The sequence below is a fragment of the Danio rerio genome, chromosome 22, assembly GCF_052040795.2.
Source record: "Danio rerio strain M-AB ecotype USA chromosome 22, GRCz13ab, whole genome shotgun sequence".
Classification (NCBI taxonomy): Eukaryota; Metazoa; Chordata; class Actinopteri; order Cypriniformes; family Danionidae; genus Danio; species Danio rerio.
In genome coordinates, this window is record NC_141042.1 from 8,677,440 (window position 1) to 8,693,105 (window position 15,666).

The window sequence follows — 15,666 nt, forward strand, 5'->3', positions numbered from 1 at the left end:
TTTTATTTCAGCTAAAATAAAAGCAGTTTTAATTTTTTTTACACCATTTTAAGGACAAAATTATTAGTCACTTTAGGCAAAAAAAAAATGTTCAATAGTCTATAGAACAACCCATTATTATACAATAACTTGCCTAATTACCCTAACCTGCCTAGTTAACCTAATTAACCTAGTTAACCCTTTAAATGTCACTTCAAGCTGCATAGAAGTGTACTCACAGTTTACCAGCACTTTGAAGGTCTTGCATGAGGTTCCCCTGCTGCTGTTGCTGATCTGTAGTTTGTACAGTCCTGAGTGATAGTTTTTGATGTCTGTGATGGTCAGAGATCCAGTCTTCTTGTCAAGGATCAGTCTGTTTTTAAATCTTGCATCAGTACCATCGAATGTCTTTGTGGTCTTTTGCAACTGAGCTATGAGACTGTCTTCATCTCCAAACATCCACAGGATCAGATCGTCTTTCTGTGTTTCAGAGTCAGGGTCTAAAGTGACAGAACTTCCCTCCATCACTGATTTTACATCCTCTTCATTTTGAACCGAAGCACATAAAAATAGAGAAATACATAGACAGATTTCATTTAGATGCTCAGGAGTCAGGACTGAACAAAAAAACAATGAATTGATTCAATGAGTTTTGTTGTAGTTAATTAAAATATATTAAATAAACAGCTCAGTGATGCTAGAATATGAAAAATCAGGGGAAAGAACTACAATCCCATGACATCACATTAAAAAATCACATTAAACTATGGAGAAATATTAAGCTGTTGGCTGTGTGTGGTAAAATGTAACTATAATCTGAAATTTGCTGGGTTGTTTTAACTTAAGGTTGGCTAAAACATAGACAACCTCAATGTTGAGTAATATTTTTATGATACTTTATTTATTTGTTACTTATTTACATTTTATATGACACTTTTTTTAACCCAGTGGTTAGATTTGTTTATATTTAATCTACGTTGGGTTACTACAACTGAGAATTTATTTCTGTGTTTCTCTGTGTGTGTAGTAAATACTCACCTAAAGGTATGTGGTTATAAGAGTTTCAAAACAGGTATGTAAAAATGTGCCGTTCATTTGCTTGGTAAACCATAAGAAAAGGTCATCTAACAAAGGCAAATAATCATGCTATACAGTATTATTTCTTTTTCCCACAAGATGTTTTGAGCTGAACAGTAACTACTAACATACTAATATTGCTAAATGTTGACAGCAATTATGTTTCAAGGCATGTGATTGGCTGTTTGATCTGCCTTCATGTGTTCATGACAGTCTAGTCCTGTTAATATATAATTAGCTGCTCCCGAGCAGGTTTTAACTAACAGAACTGTAGCTATGACAAAAACTTTCATATAAATTTTGAGTGAAAATATCCTGGATCATGTTAAATCACTAATAACCAAATCAAGCTAAATAAATAATCCACATATGAAGAAAGAACCCCTGAGCTTCACTTCTGAGTTTTTAACACTGACTCTTATTTAAAGACTTGAGATACTCACGTATGAGAGTAAGAATGAAGGTTTGGTATGAGGTCCCAGTGCTGCTGATGATCTTCAGTTTATAGACTCCAACATGTTCGCTTGCTGTTTTTGTTATCGTTACAGATCCAGTTGTAGAGTCAAGCCTCAGCCTGTCTCTGAATCTCCCATCAGCACAATCACCGGTAGAGATCTCTCTGGTATTTCCATTGACTCCAGCGATAAGAGTCTCTTGCGGTCCAAACGTCCACAGTATCTGATCGTCTCTCTGAATTACAGCATCAGGCTTTAGGGTGACAGATTCTCCTACCTTCACAGACACTTTCTTTGTTTCATCTGTCAGCACATAAACATGGTCAATTTGTGGATAAAAAACACAAGACATCACCAGGGCAAACAAGAAAAAAACAAATGCTGCGTCCGAAACCGCCTACTACTCAGTAGGTACTGCATTTGAATTTAAACGTACTACTCGGCTGTTTGAAAAGTATGTTCTATACAGTATGAACGTGAAAAGTATGGCTGTTTCTCAATATGCGTTCTTCAGCGGTCTTGCGTCCTCGTGTTCTCGTGCAACGTCATCATCAGCTGCCTAAGTTCAGTTCCAATACTCAAGACCGCAAGTACGGAGGACGCGTGAAACTTCCCGGATGTGTTCTTGATATCGAGGACGCACTGATGCAGACTTGAGCACCGAACTCGCTCTGGAAGTCCCAGAAGTCATTGCGACTGGAGGTGGGAAGCGCAGCATTTTATTTAGATTTATTATTAAAGTTCAGAGACATCACTTATTTTCCTCAGGAGTTTCCCTAAATGAAACATTGAAAGTAAACATTAACATGAACATCCTAATAAAGGAATAAACACATTAAGGGTGTTTGTTTGATGAAATTCGTATTAAAATTTGTTTTATTTATATTGTGCAGAGTATATTTATAATGTTTTTATCCAAAGTATATATTTTGAAGAGGGGGCGGGAAACAATAAATCGTTGTATGAAGGCTGTAATGTTTAAATAATTTCCATTTAAAACGCGTGAAGGTCACATGACCATCAGGAAGAACGCAGCATCCCATTGCTCAAAGGACGCGTTCTCTGCCCTCGCGGTCTCCTGAGTTCGTTCTTCCGAGGACACCAGGCAAGACCGGTCTCCACAAGGACGCAAGTCCATTCTCTGCGTTCTTGGAATTGAGAAACAGCCAATGAATGGAATTCGGACTTACTACATCCGCCATTTTGTCATGGTCACGTGACCTACCTGCGTCAATGGCCTCGCTTTACTCCCATTCATGATTTCGCTCGCGTGGCATCATGGGACAGCACAGCGTGCATGGAATGCGCACTCTAGAATCTCGCCGGAAGTAGTAATCCGGGTACTTCTCGCATACTGATTTTCGAATTCTATGAATTCGGACGTACTACTCGGCTCGCATACTGATTTTAGCGAATTTTATAGTATGGAAGTATGCGGTTTCGGACGCAGCCAAAATAACCAAGTTGAGCAGGCAAAGCAGATCAACAAACCAAATACATCAAAGCAAACTAGGCATGTGATGAAAATAAAATATAGGTCCAAGATGCAAAAATGTGGATGCACTTGGGTGAAAACCAAAATTGCCTTTTTACTTCATAGAAATGTTTTGTTTGTACGTTATTTGAGTAGACTTTGCTATTTCGTTAAGCATGTGCAGTTTATCCATTGATAAGTATATGTGTACAAAACCGGAAAAACCCCAGAGCAGTATATTGAGCTATTTTGAACTTGGCCATAATGCACACTGCTCTTGTTCTTTGGTCAGTGCAGCAACAAACCACCATTGCATGGCTCAATTCATTGAAATACATGGATTTCATAGCACTGCGCTTTCTATGTCAAGTGTAAAAGCCTCTTCACATTGTGTGATTACTAGGCTGGAGGGTGTTACCACGACTGGGGTGGAGTGACAGGAGACAACAGGAGGTAAGATCCAATATGCAGTTTATTCAAAGTCAGGCAAGCAGTGGTCATCAGGTGCAAACAGGTATCTATAGACAGTCCAGAATCGTAGTCGATATAAACAGGCAGAAGGTCGAAAGGCAGGCAGCTAAACAGGATAAGTGGAATACAAGGCTAGGGTCTAAACACAGAGAAACAAGACAGGGAAACGCGTTGTAATGTTACACAGGGAAAACAAGACTCGGCCAACTGGTAGCGTGAGAGAGCGGCTTATGAATGGGGTGGAATCAGTCTGTGAACAAGGTCCAGCTGGTAATGCAATCAGGATAGATGACTGAGCAGGCGTGTGTGTCTGGGAGCAGTGCATGTATGAAAATGTAGTCCTGGGAAATGCGGAAATGTAGTCATGAGAGTTCGTGTGAGAACCAGCGATCGTCATGAGAGTTCGTGTGAGAACAAGCGATCGCTGGTTGTGTGACAGAGGGAGAGTAAAATTAACGCGCCGAACAACACAGAATAGCCCTTTTTCAGCTCAAATATTTCACTTTTTTTTTGTTTTTAACCCAAAAACTCAAACTACTACTCACATTACTACTCTAAACAAACTTCAATAGAGCTGGTGTTAAAAATGGCCTATATGCTAACAATGATAAAACTTTACAATAGCATGTTTTAATACTTACACATCTGACTTTGTTGATCAGAGATCTCTCCTTTTTGCACCTCCGCTTTATAGCAGCAAATAGAAAGAAAAGTTTTATAAATACTTGGAAATTTAAACCAATCAAGAACGTATTTCAAACATACAATATACTGTAGCTTTGGACATAATTAATAAGCTGCATTAAAATACTTGATTTATAAAAATAACATTGCACATTTGTAATAGTAAACTCAACATTATAATTATTAACTATATACAGGGCTTGACATTAACACCCGCCAAATGCGTGAAGATTTTGCCTGGGGCGGGTTAGACAGACACCCTCACTAGCCATGTTGGCTGTTGAAAATAGTTTATTTAAATGTCAGTAATGTTTTGTCACTAAATATTAGAATTTTAGTTTAAGACTGTTTGTCAATATGTGTGCAAATGTGATCTTACAATCAAGAAACAGCACGACTGATAAGTGTTCGCGCGAGCAAAAGAAAGCAGGTGAATATCGAATAATCAAAAGGTGCGATTGGTTCTCTTTGAAATAGACTGGTAAAAAGGAGTGCTCATGCATGCACAGTCCAGCTACTTTTAAGAGCTTGAGACTTTTTGTAAGCAGCAATAGTTGCCGCTTTTGCTTTAACCATTCTTTGAACAGATTATTAATGAGCCTAACTTTAACTTTTTGCATGCGATTATTCTCTCATTATTGCACATGGTATGTTTTTCATTTGCTTACAGTTATTTTTGTTAATGCCTAAGTTATCACCATTGATGATAACATTGCTTTAATGGGAGATTAACACTCCATTTAGAAATAGTTAACTGTTGATCTGTTACCTTTAGCTTGGACAGACTGCAGTGTATAGTTTTAGATACAATAAGTTAAATCCTATTAAGTCCTAAAAAGTCATGTGAAATAAAATTGCAATGCGGCACTATGAAACCACAACCTATTTGCTCATACTCATCAAGCAAGGTCACAAAACACACACACACATACACACACACACACACACACACACACAAAAAAAAAAAAACTTGTAGTATGTGGGCATAACACAAAATTTAAATCTTGTTCTTTGGTCAGTGCAGCAACAAACCAACATTGCATGGCTCAATTCATTGAAATACATGGATTTCATAGCACTGCGCTTTCTATGTCAAGTGTAAAAGCCTCTTCACATTGTGTGATTACTAGGCTGGAGGGTGTTACCACGACTGGGGTGGAGTGACAGGAGACAACAGGAGGTAAGATCCAATATGCAGTTTATTCAAAGTCAGGCAAGCAGTGGTCATCAGGTGCAAACAGGTATCTATAGACAGTCCAGAATCGTAGTCGATATAAACAGGCAGAAGGTCGAAAGGCAGGCAGCTAAACAGGATAAGTGGAATACAAGGCTAGGGTCTAAACACAGAGAAACAAGACAGGGAAACGCGTTGTAATGTTACACAGGGAAAACAAGACTCGGCCAACTGGTAGCGTGAGAGGCTTATGAATGGGGTGGAATCAGTCTGTGAACAAGGTCCAGCTGGTAATGCAATCAGGATAGATGACTGAGCAGGCGTGTGTGTCTGGGAGCAGTGCATGTATGAAAATGTAGTCCTGGGAAATGCGGAAATGTAGTCATGAGAGTTCGTGTGAGAACCAGCGATCTCTGGAAAGCGATCGCTGGTTGTGTGACAGAGGGAGAGTAAAAATTAACGCGCCGAACAACACAGAATAGCCCTTTTTCAGCTCAAATATTCCACTTTTTTTTGTTTTTAACCCAAAAACTCAAACTACTACTCACATTACTACTCTAAACAAACTTCAATAGAGCTGGTGTTAAAAATGGCCTATATGCTAACAATGATAAAACTTTACAATAGCATGTTTTAATACTTACACATCTGACTTTGTTGATCAGAGATCTCTCCTTTTTGCACCTCCGCTTTATAGCAGCAAATAGAAAGAAAAGTTTTATAAATACTTGGAAATTTAAACCAATCAAGAACGTATTTCAAACATACAATATACTGTAGCTTTGGACATAATTAATAAGCTGCATTAAAATACTTGATTTATAAAAATAACATTGCACATTTGTAATAGTAAACTCAACATTATAATTATTAACTATATACAGGGCTTGACATTAACACCCGCCAAATGCGTGAAGATTTTGCCTGGGGCGGGTTACACAGACACCCTCACTAGCCATGTTGGCTGTTGAAAATAGTTTATTTAAATGTCAGTACTGTTTTGTCACTAAATATTAGAATTTTTGTTTAAGACTGTTTGTCAATATGCGTGCAAATGTGATCTTACAATCAAGAAACAGCACGACTGATAAGTGTTCGCGCGAGCAAAAGATAGCAGGTGAATATTGAATAATCAAAAGGTGCGATTGGTTCTCTTTGAAATAGACTGGTAAAAAGGAGTGCTCATGCATGCACAGTCCTGCTACTTTTAAGAGCTTGAGACTTTTTGTAAGCAGCAATAGTTGCCGCTTTCGCTTTAACCATTCTTTGAACAGATTATTAATGAGCCTAACTTTAACTTTTTGCATGCGATTATCCTCTCATTATTGCACATGGTATGTTTTTCATTTGCTTACAGTTATTTTTGTTAATGCCTAAGTTATCACCATTTATGATAACATTGCTTTAATGGGAGATTAACACTCCATTTAGAAATAGTTAACTGTTGATCTGCTACCTTTAGCTTGGACAGACTGCAGTGTATAGTTTTAGATACAATAAGTTAAATCCTAATAAGTCCTAAAAAGTCATGTGAAATAAAATTGCAATGCGGCACTATGAAACCACAACCTATTTGCTCATACTCATCAAGCAAGGTCACAAAACACACACACACATACACACACACACACACACACACACACACACACAAAAAAAAAAAAAACTTGTAGTATGTGGGCATAACACAAAATTTAAATCTTGTTCTTTGGTCAGTGCAGCAACAAACCAACATTGCATGGCTCAATTCATTGAAATACATGGATTTCATAGCACTGATCTCTGGAAAGCGATCGCTGGTTGTGTGACAGAGGGAGAGTAAAATTAACGCGCCGAACAACACAGAATAGCCCTTTTTCAGCTCAAATATTCCACTTTTTTTTGTTTTTAACCCAAAAACTCAAACTACTACTCACATTACTACTCTAAACAAACTTCAATAGAGCTGGTGTTAAAAATGGCCTATATGCTAACAATGATAAAACTTTACAATAGCAAGTTTTAATACTTACACATCTGACTTTGTTGATCAGAGATCTCTCCTTTTTGCACCTCCGCTTTATAGCAGCAAATAGAAAGAAAAGTTTTATAAATACTTGGAAATTTAAACCAATCAAGAACGTATTTCAAACATACAATATACTGTAGCTTTGGACATAATTAATAAGCTGCATTAAAAATACTTGATTTATAAAAATAATATTGCACATTTGTAATAGTAAACTCAACATTATAATTATTAACTATTTACAGGGCTTGACATTAACACCCGCCAAATGCGTGAAGATTTTGCCTGGGGCGGGTTAAACAGACACCCTCACTAGTTATGTTGGCTGTTGAAAATAGTTTATTTAAATGTCAGTAATGTTTTGTCACTAAATATTAGACTTTTAGTTTAAGACTGTTTGTCAATATGCGAGCAAATGTGATCTTACAATCAAGAAACAGCACGACTGATAAGTGTTCGCGCGAGCAAAAGATAGCAGGTGAATATCGAATAATCAAAAGGTGTGATTGGGTATCTTTGAAATAGATTGGTAAAAAGGAGTGCTCATGCATGCACAGTCCTGCTACTTTTAAGAGCTTGAGACTTTTTGTAAGCAGCAATAGTTGCCGCTTTCGCTTTAACCATTCTTTGAACAGATTATTAATGAGCCTAACTTTAACTTTTTGCATGCGATAACCCTTTCATTATTGCACATGGTATGTTTTTCATTTGCTTACAGTTATTTTTGTTAATGCCTAAGTTATCACCATTGATGATAACATTGCTTTAATGGGAGATTAACACTCCATTAAGATATAGTTAACTGTTGATCTGCTACCTTTAGCTTGGACAGACTGCAGTGTATAGTTTTAGATACAATAAGTTAAATCCTAATAAGTCCTAAAAAGTCATGTGAAATAAATCTAACTGCAATGCGGCACTATGAAACCACAACCTATTTGCTCATACTCATCAAGCAAGGTCACAAAACACACACACACACACACACACACACACACACACACACACACACACACACACACACACACACACACACACACACACACACACACACACACACACACACACACACAACTTGTGGTATGTGGGCATAACACAAAATTTAAATAAACTAATTTTAACATGCCAAAGTCAAATTTATGCATATTAAATCTGTTTTCTCAAGAACAAACTAGTGGCTAGTGAAAATTGCGAGTGGCTAGTAATGTCGGAAAACTACTAGCCACAGTGGCTGGTGATCAAAAAAGTTAACGTCAAGCTCTGACTATATATGGAATAATGCATTATACTTTTAAAACTCTTCTTTAGCACACTCATTTTTCTTCTGTTGTCTCAACTTACATTTTTTATCAAGACATTTGTGGCGATGGTAAAACACAAAAGCAGCAACTCCTGCAAGCACTAGCAGAAGAACGACGACAGATATTCCTGCCGCAGCACCTGGAGACAAACCTGAACCTGATCAAGAAAAACAGTCAGAAATAAACACCATAAACATCCACTACTGTAGATCTGGAAGGTTAAACTTTGTCAATGATCCTTGACTAATTACATGTAAAATATTTGAGAATACAATTATTTGTATAATATGATTAAGAATACTATTTGATCTTTAAGTACTAGGTGTAGTGAAGTTCTTAACTTTAATTCAAATTGCAAATTTTCAGCTCCAGGTAACATCCCAGACACTATTCCTACAGGCCATAGAGCATGTGGAGGTTGTGGATCAACAATAAGAACTACTTGGCCCAGAGTAAGTTCCTTGACCTCACGCTCCTAGGTTCTCCCGAAATGAGGAGCACTCAGTGGGTTACTAGGTCACTGAGGAACTCTCAAAGGAGATGGACAGCCCTTCAAGCTCCATGTGACACTGTTGAGATGTCTGTAAGGAAAGCAATTTAGTGGTCCCAGTTAACTTGAGCTGCCATACTGCTGGCTATTGTCCTCTCTGACCTGTCTTTAAGGACTGCGTAGGTTTCCATAGTGCAGTGACCATGGTGGAGAAGGACTTTGACTATTTTCAACATGATCTTTGGTGTACGATTAGGTTTGTCCAGGTAAACCTTAGTGGATGGCATGCTCACCATAAGTACAGCCTCTGGCGTGTCATAAATTAAGTCATATAGAACTGTCATTAATAGAGTCAGGTTAAGTTCTTTGCAGACCTTACATAAGCACTTAAGGTTACAGGTCTTTACATAGGTCCTACCACATCTCCAGCAACCTTTTCCTTCTTATTCCAAGTGACAATTTAAGCTGTGGTCAACTTTATGAACTGGTAACAAGAATTGACATAATGGTACCTGTTGTCACAATGGGGACAGCATGGCTTTAGCTTTGTACCGAGTTGCAGATCCAAAGGGATGTGTACCTCTCTTATTGGCCAAGAGTACTGGTGTTGCTCCCTCCTTAGAGCGAGTAGACATTGTAACCCTACCATGGGACTTGGATAATTCACTCTGGAACAAGGTTGCCGCTTGGTTGAAACTGCATTTTTCTTGACACTTGGTCTCTAACCAGGTGGCTAAATCAGGAAGTGTGTAGGTCCTGTCAATATCTGTCTGAAGAATAACCGTGCTCAAGCAGTACTCAACGAAACCATCACGATACGCAGATGGCAGTTTACTTACAACAAATCAACATGAGAGCCACTCGAGCTTGTAACCATTCTGGCCCTCAAGAGAATTTAGCATGCACACTAATGACTGAACAGATAAGGGTAAGCTGTCAAAAGCATTCGCATCACCCATTCTTATTGGTGGAGTGCTCATCATGACACCTAATTCTGACTGGACAAGCTGTTGTGGCTGACCATACTTGTCTTGGGGAGCCTGCAGTGCAGCTGAATAAGGACGAGGATGAGACATGTAGGCTTAACAAGACATGGTACTTGTACTGCTCGCTGAGATGGCTGTGATTAGTCAACGAATGGTCCAACACTAATTTTAACAGAGCAAAGTCACACTTTTCAAACACAGGTTACTTAGGTTGTGGGATGCCACAGGCAGATGCAAACAGTAGCTCTGTACCCGTATGTGCAGACTGACTACCATGCAGAAATGGTAGTGGCTGCACATAGCTAAAGTCGGTAGAATGCAAAACTGGTGCCTGGTAAATGGAGACTGTTTCTAGAGCTGCGTCCCAAATGGCACACTATACACTATGCACTATGTACTTATGCAATTACACACTCAACAAGATAGTATATGCATGTAGTGTCCTTCCCAAGTGGCACACTAATGGTTTTTTACTAAGCGGATATTCAAACCGTTTCCCTAATGACGTTTGACGGTTGCCAAATCAGTGAAATAAACGACCAAATTATCAAATAATACCTGCAGTGAGTATTGCCGCATTCACCATCGGGAGGCGCTATAATCACTCTTGTAGGAGAATTTTGCTTTCACCATCCAAAATAAATAAAGTTATTCAACATGTGCGCCCAATACCTCCGCCCATTCCGCTGCACGAGCAAACCAGCGGTCGTTGAGTGTGTGAAGTGTCCATCATTACACACTTCATTTTAGCGGCTGAATGAGTGCATCATCCGGGTTATTAAAGTGCACTTATTATTTTTTTGAGTTTTCAGTGTGAACACACTACTTACACTATTTATACTACAAAATGGCGTAGAATAGTGCATAAGTATGCGATTTGGGACGCAGCTTACGACAGGCTTTCTGACACTAAGGGATCTATTTTGACAGTCCATGGGCAGAGCGCAAAACACAGGGTGCAAACGCTTTCAGGGCGTGTCAGAATGCATTTTTGCTAATTTAAGGACGGGAAAATCTGCTTTGTGCCATGGCACATGGTCTAAAAGGGTTAAGTTTATTTTCTTAATGAGTTATAGGTGTGTTTTAAGAATAAACCAATTAGAGTCTCATCTCCCATTTCCTTTAAGAGCAGCTGCGTCACGCCATAAGCGCATTTTGACGTAAAGTAAGTTCACTTTCGCTTTTGCTCTTGTGGATAGGGAAACCTTTACGCACAGACATCAATTAGCCTGTAAATAATTAATTTTGTTTGTTAAGCGCAAAGATTTGTTTAAAAACTATTTCTAAATTCAGTTCTAATTTCTAGCAAACGAATAAGTGAAGTTTATTCATAAACTAATTTCGAGAGGATCACGTGCTTATGATTTATCACGTCCAGTCTCGCATTTGCTAATCACTAATCTTCCAATCATATGAGCCCTAAGGCACCATAAATAGTCTAAGTTTCCAGTTCACTTTATCTTCGTTTGGAAGAAGCAGCTTCACCGTAGCTAGCTCCGTTGAAAAAACAACTCTAAACCAGCATGGACAACCAAAGCAGCTACAAGCTACAATCACCAGGATCTCTGTTTGGAAGAATGCTCTGCTCTGCTCATCAACTACAAAGCTACAAAAGCTACAAGCGCTACAAAAGCTTCAATCTACACGCTTCAATCTACAAGCTTCAAGCTACTATCTACAATATACAATCTAAAAGCTTTAATCTACAAGCTACAATATACAAGCTACAGCAACAACAACAACTACTACTACCATTTCAAACAACTCCAACAATTTCATCAACAGCTTAAACAACAACACCAAAACCTTCCACTTCAAAGAGCCTCCACAACGCATCTGCTGTGTCTTCAACCTTATTTTCCAGCAAGATAACAGCCAAAACTCCAAAGCTATTGCAAAAACTGAACCTTTACCTTCTCCTAGCAGTACACATGCGATCCATCGTTAAACAGATTGTTTGCTGGAACGTGTTTAGCAGAACAGCAGCTCCAGCCATAAACAATGTTGAATTTGATTAACAAAATGGCCGCCAGGCTTTTTGCACCTTTTGCATTGCCTGACTGAAACTCCGTTAAGCCAATAGCTGTAAAGAGAAGCATCACCATCCAATGAGCTAAAAGACTGGAGATGGTCCCGCCCTCTCTCTTAAAAAAAAAAAAAAAAAAAAAAAAATTTCCAATAGACATTTAACTTCTGAAAAGATTATTACCCAACCAGTAAATTATAGCAAGCTATTGGAAAACATTATACCATCAAGCACAAAGTCCAAGTGTAATACGCCATACAAAATGTCATATAGGATTATGTAGCAAGTCAGTCAAACGGCAAGACAACAAACTTCTCACTTGACTGTTATAAATAAAAATTTGAACTTCACTATCACTTCACATGCTCACTCTTCAAGAGATACCAGTTTTCCAGGACCACCAGACAAGCCACACCCCATATGCTCAGCTCTCTATCCCTCTGCCATCCCGTGGGGAGACGAACACCCACCTCTACCATCCTTGCACATTGTAGCAATAAAGCTATCAGACCATGCATTAACAAAGCGCTTCCATTTACATGCCCTTATTCAGATGCCTCGCATGGATATTATCTAAAACAATTTTCATGTCTGCCATACTTGTATTATTTTGCAAAGATTTAATTTCTGATTCTCTTTGTTTTTCTATTTTAGAGATCATGACTGCTGGCTCCAGAAGCTGACCCTCATCCAACCTACTACACTCCACATCCTCTTCACAAAGGATACATTCCATTTTTCACTTTATCTAATTCGTCCTAACCTTCAGTCTGCGACCTCCGAACCCGAAACAGTCGATTATCTTATTAAAAAAGAAATCGACAACAAATTCATGATCGGATCTTTTAAGGCTCCTCCATTCAATATTTCACGCATTAGCCCCATTGGTGTCGCAACTCGAAAATTTTCCGGCAAAAAACGCCTCATAGTTGACCTTTCGTCCCCACATAATTCTTCTTTCCCTAGCATTAACAGCACGATACCACTAGAAGAATATACGCCCAACTATCACGACATCGATCAAGCAATTTCTCTTATAAAGATAGCCAGCCACAACGCCTGGCTAGCCAAAGTAGACATCTCTTCTGCCTTTAAAATCATGCCAATCCACCCAGACTTCTGGCACCTTTTTGGCATTTATTGGCGCAATCAATTCTATTTTGCAGTCCGACTAACCTTCGGACACAAAAGCAGCCCAAAAATATTTGACATGATTATGCTGGATTCTATCCATAATTACGGAATTCCATACCTCATCCACCTTCTAGACGATTTTCTCATTATTTCTCCCCCGTCATCTCCTCCAGCCAAACACCCAACAAGTTTTCGCTGATCTCGGAATTCCTCTAGCAGAGGAAAAAACTTCAGGTCCCAGTACTTCAATCGAATTTCTGGGCATTAATCTAGACTCGCACAATTTCAAGCATCCCTTCCCAAAGAGAAGATCGATCGGATCATTTCTCTATCCCAAATCTTCCTCGAAAAACAGATGTGCACAAAACGAGAACTCCTATCAATTCTCGGCCATCTAAATTTCGCTATGCGCATCATTCCACAGGGCCGCCCCTTTATTTCACACCTCCTTCAACTATCCACCACAGTCCAAGGTTTAGAAGAAATAATTATTCTCTCTAAACCAAGTCGCGATGAACTCTGCTTATGGATCTTTTTCCTTAAGCAATGGAACGGCTGTTCCCTTTTTCTATAGCGACTTAACAACTTCCCCCATCGACATTAACCTATACACAGATGCTGCCCCCTCTATTGGTTTCGGCGGCTACTACAAAGGACACTGGTTTGCCTCAACACAGCCACCCCAATTCTATTCCATTCCAAAAGACCAATGTTCTTCAGCCCTATTCGAACTCTACCCCATTGTCGCAGCAGCCATCTTGTGGGGGGACGAATGGTCTACTTTTAGCATTCTCATTCACTGCGATAATGCCATTCACTGCGATAATGAAGCCACAGTGCATTGCATCAACAAAAGGCGCTCCCACTCCCAAGCACTTATGCCATTTTTAAGACGCCTTATCTGGATTTCTGCTAAAAAACAATTTATCTTGATTGCTGAACATGTACCTGGTTGCAAAAACCAAATTGCTGACTCTCTCTCTCGCTTCTCTCTACAGAAATTCTGGCAACTGGCCCCGGAAGCAGACCCTCACCCAACGCCTGTACCTCCGTATTCAGAAACGATATTGCCATAAACCACCCACTTCATAATCTTCACCAAACTTCTCTATCTCTCATCCTGCAAGCAATAGCTCCTAGAACCCTCAATGCATACCTCACAGCATGGAATTCGTTCAAACAATTCCATATTCTACACCAACTTCCTTTTCCTGATTTTTCTCTCCTCTCTATCACTTCCTTTATATCCCACCTTCACACCGCAAATCATCTACAAGCCAGTTCAATAAAGAGCTACCTTAGCGGGATCCAGTTCTTTCACAAATTAATCCATGGGTCTCCTTCCGACGCCATCACAAATTCGCAAACCTCCCTTCTTATCAAGGGTATTCAGAAAAACCACCCCACCAGCCCTGATGCCAGACAACCCATCACACTCAAAATCCTTACCTCATGCATCTACACCCTTCGCAAAGGGTATATTTCCTCCCATACAGCCCGCACCTTAGATGCTATGTTTAATCTAGCATTTTTCGGGTTTCTTAGATGTTCCGAATTAACAGTTACATCTAAATTTAACCCTCTACTCCACCCCACTATCTCAGATCTAGCTTTGCAAGATAAGGAAACCATCTCTTTCCTTATCAAACAAAGCAAAACAGATCAAACCCAGAAAGGACACTCTATCCTCATTTTCGACATACCTTCTCCTACTCGCCCATTCCAAACCCTCCTAGCCTATCTTAATCTAAGAAAATCTCAAGAAGCTAACCCTATGGCCCCGCTTTTTACTGACGACGCTAACCGTCCAGTTTCTCGATTCTGGTTCCAAAAACACCTTAAAGAAATTCTTCGCCTATCAGGTTTTTCCCCAGAGCCTTTTTCCAGCCACTCATTCAGGATTGGCGCAGCCACTACAGCAGCCTCTAACGGGCTCTCACACAATCAGATCCAGACCCTTGGTCGCTGGTCTTCTGAAGCTTTTAAATCTTACATACGCCTCAGTAAATACCACCTCAAAGAAGCACAAAAGGCTCTAACCAACCCCCAAGCAACTTCTCACAAGGCTCCAACTCACAAAGGTACCTAATAGAGCCTCAATTCTCGCTAGAGTCATCCTAACCAAACTCAGCAGAAGCCTAATCGTCCAACAATGGCACCCCTACAGGTTTTGCCAAGGACGCCCCCAATGGCCATTACAGTTAGCATTCCAGCAACCTCAATTTGTTATTCAAACTCGGACTTCCACGAGGTCGCTCCGAGCTCCAACTCTCGCAAGAGTTATACAAATCCTCTCTTCCACTCACAAATATCTATGTTTTCCTATCTACACCCTACCCTCAAGCTCTAACCTCCTTAGAGGTCGCTCTAACCTCCGCAGAGGTCACTCCTATCTACACCCTTCCCTCAA

The 15,666-nt window shown here is 39.5% G+C and overlaps 1 protein-coding gene across 7 annotated transcripts in view; it reads right to left on the reverse strand.

The window, feature by feature from the left end:
• The window catches only part of LOC101884052 (pregnancy-specific glycoprotein 22), a 31,282-nt gene that overhangs the window by 9,207 nt on the left and 6,409 nt on the right, over positions 1-15,666 (reverse strand). For 3 of the 7 annotated variants that reach the window (XR_015521467.1, XM_087303419.1, XM_087303417.1), the window contains 5 exons: positions 8,661-8,777; positions 7,324-7,368; positions 5,959-6,003; positions 1,500-1,814; positions 219-521 (listed from right to left, as the gene is read on the reverse strand). Coding sequence is in view for 4 of the 7 variants with exons in the window: in XM_087303419.1 (XP_087159545.1) it covers positions 219-521; positions 1,500-1,814; positions 5,959-6,003; positions 7,324-7,368; positions 8,661-8,777 (825 nt within the window). In the remaining 3 variants the exon portion in view is untranslated. Of the gene's footprint in view, positions 1-218; positions 522-1,499; positions 1,815-4,097; positions 4,143-5,958; positions 6,004-7,323; positions 7,369-8,660; positions 8,778-15,666 lie in introns of all 7 variants that reach the window. The other 4 variants (XR_015521466.1, XM_087303416.1, XR_015521468.1 and 1 more) reach the window with 2 other exon arrangements.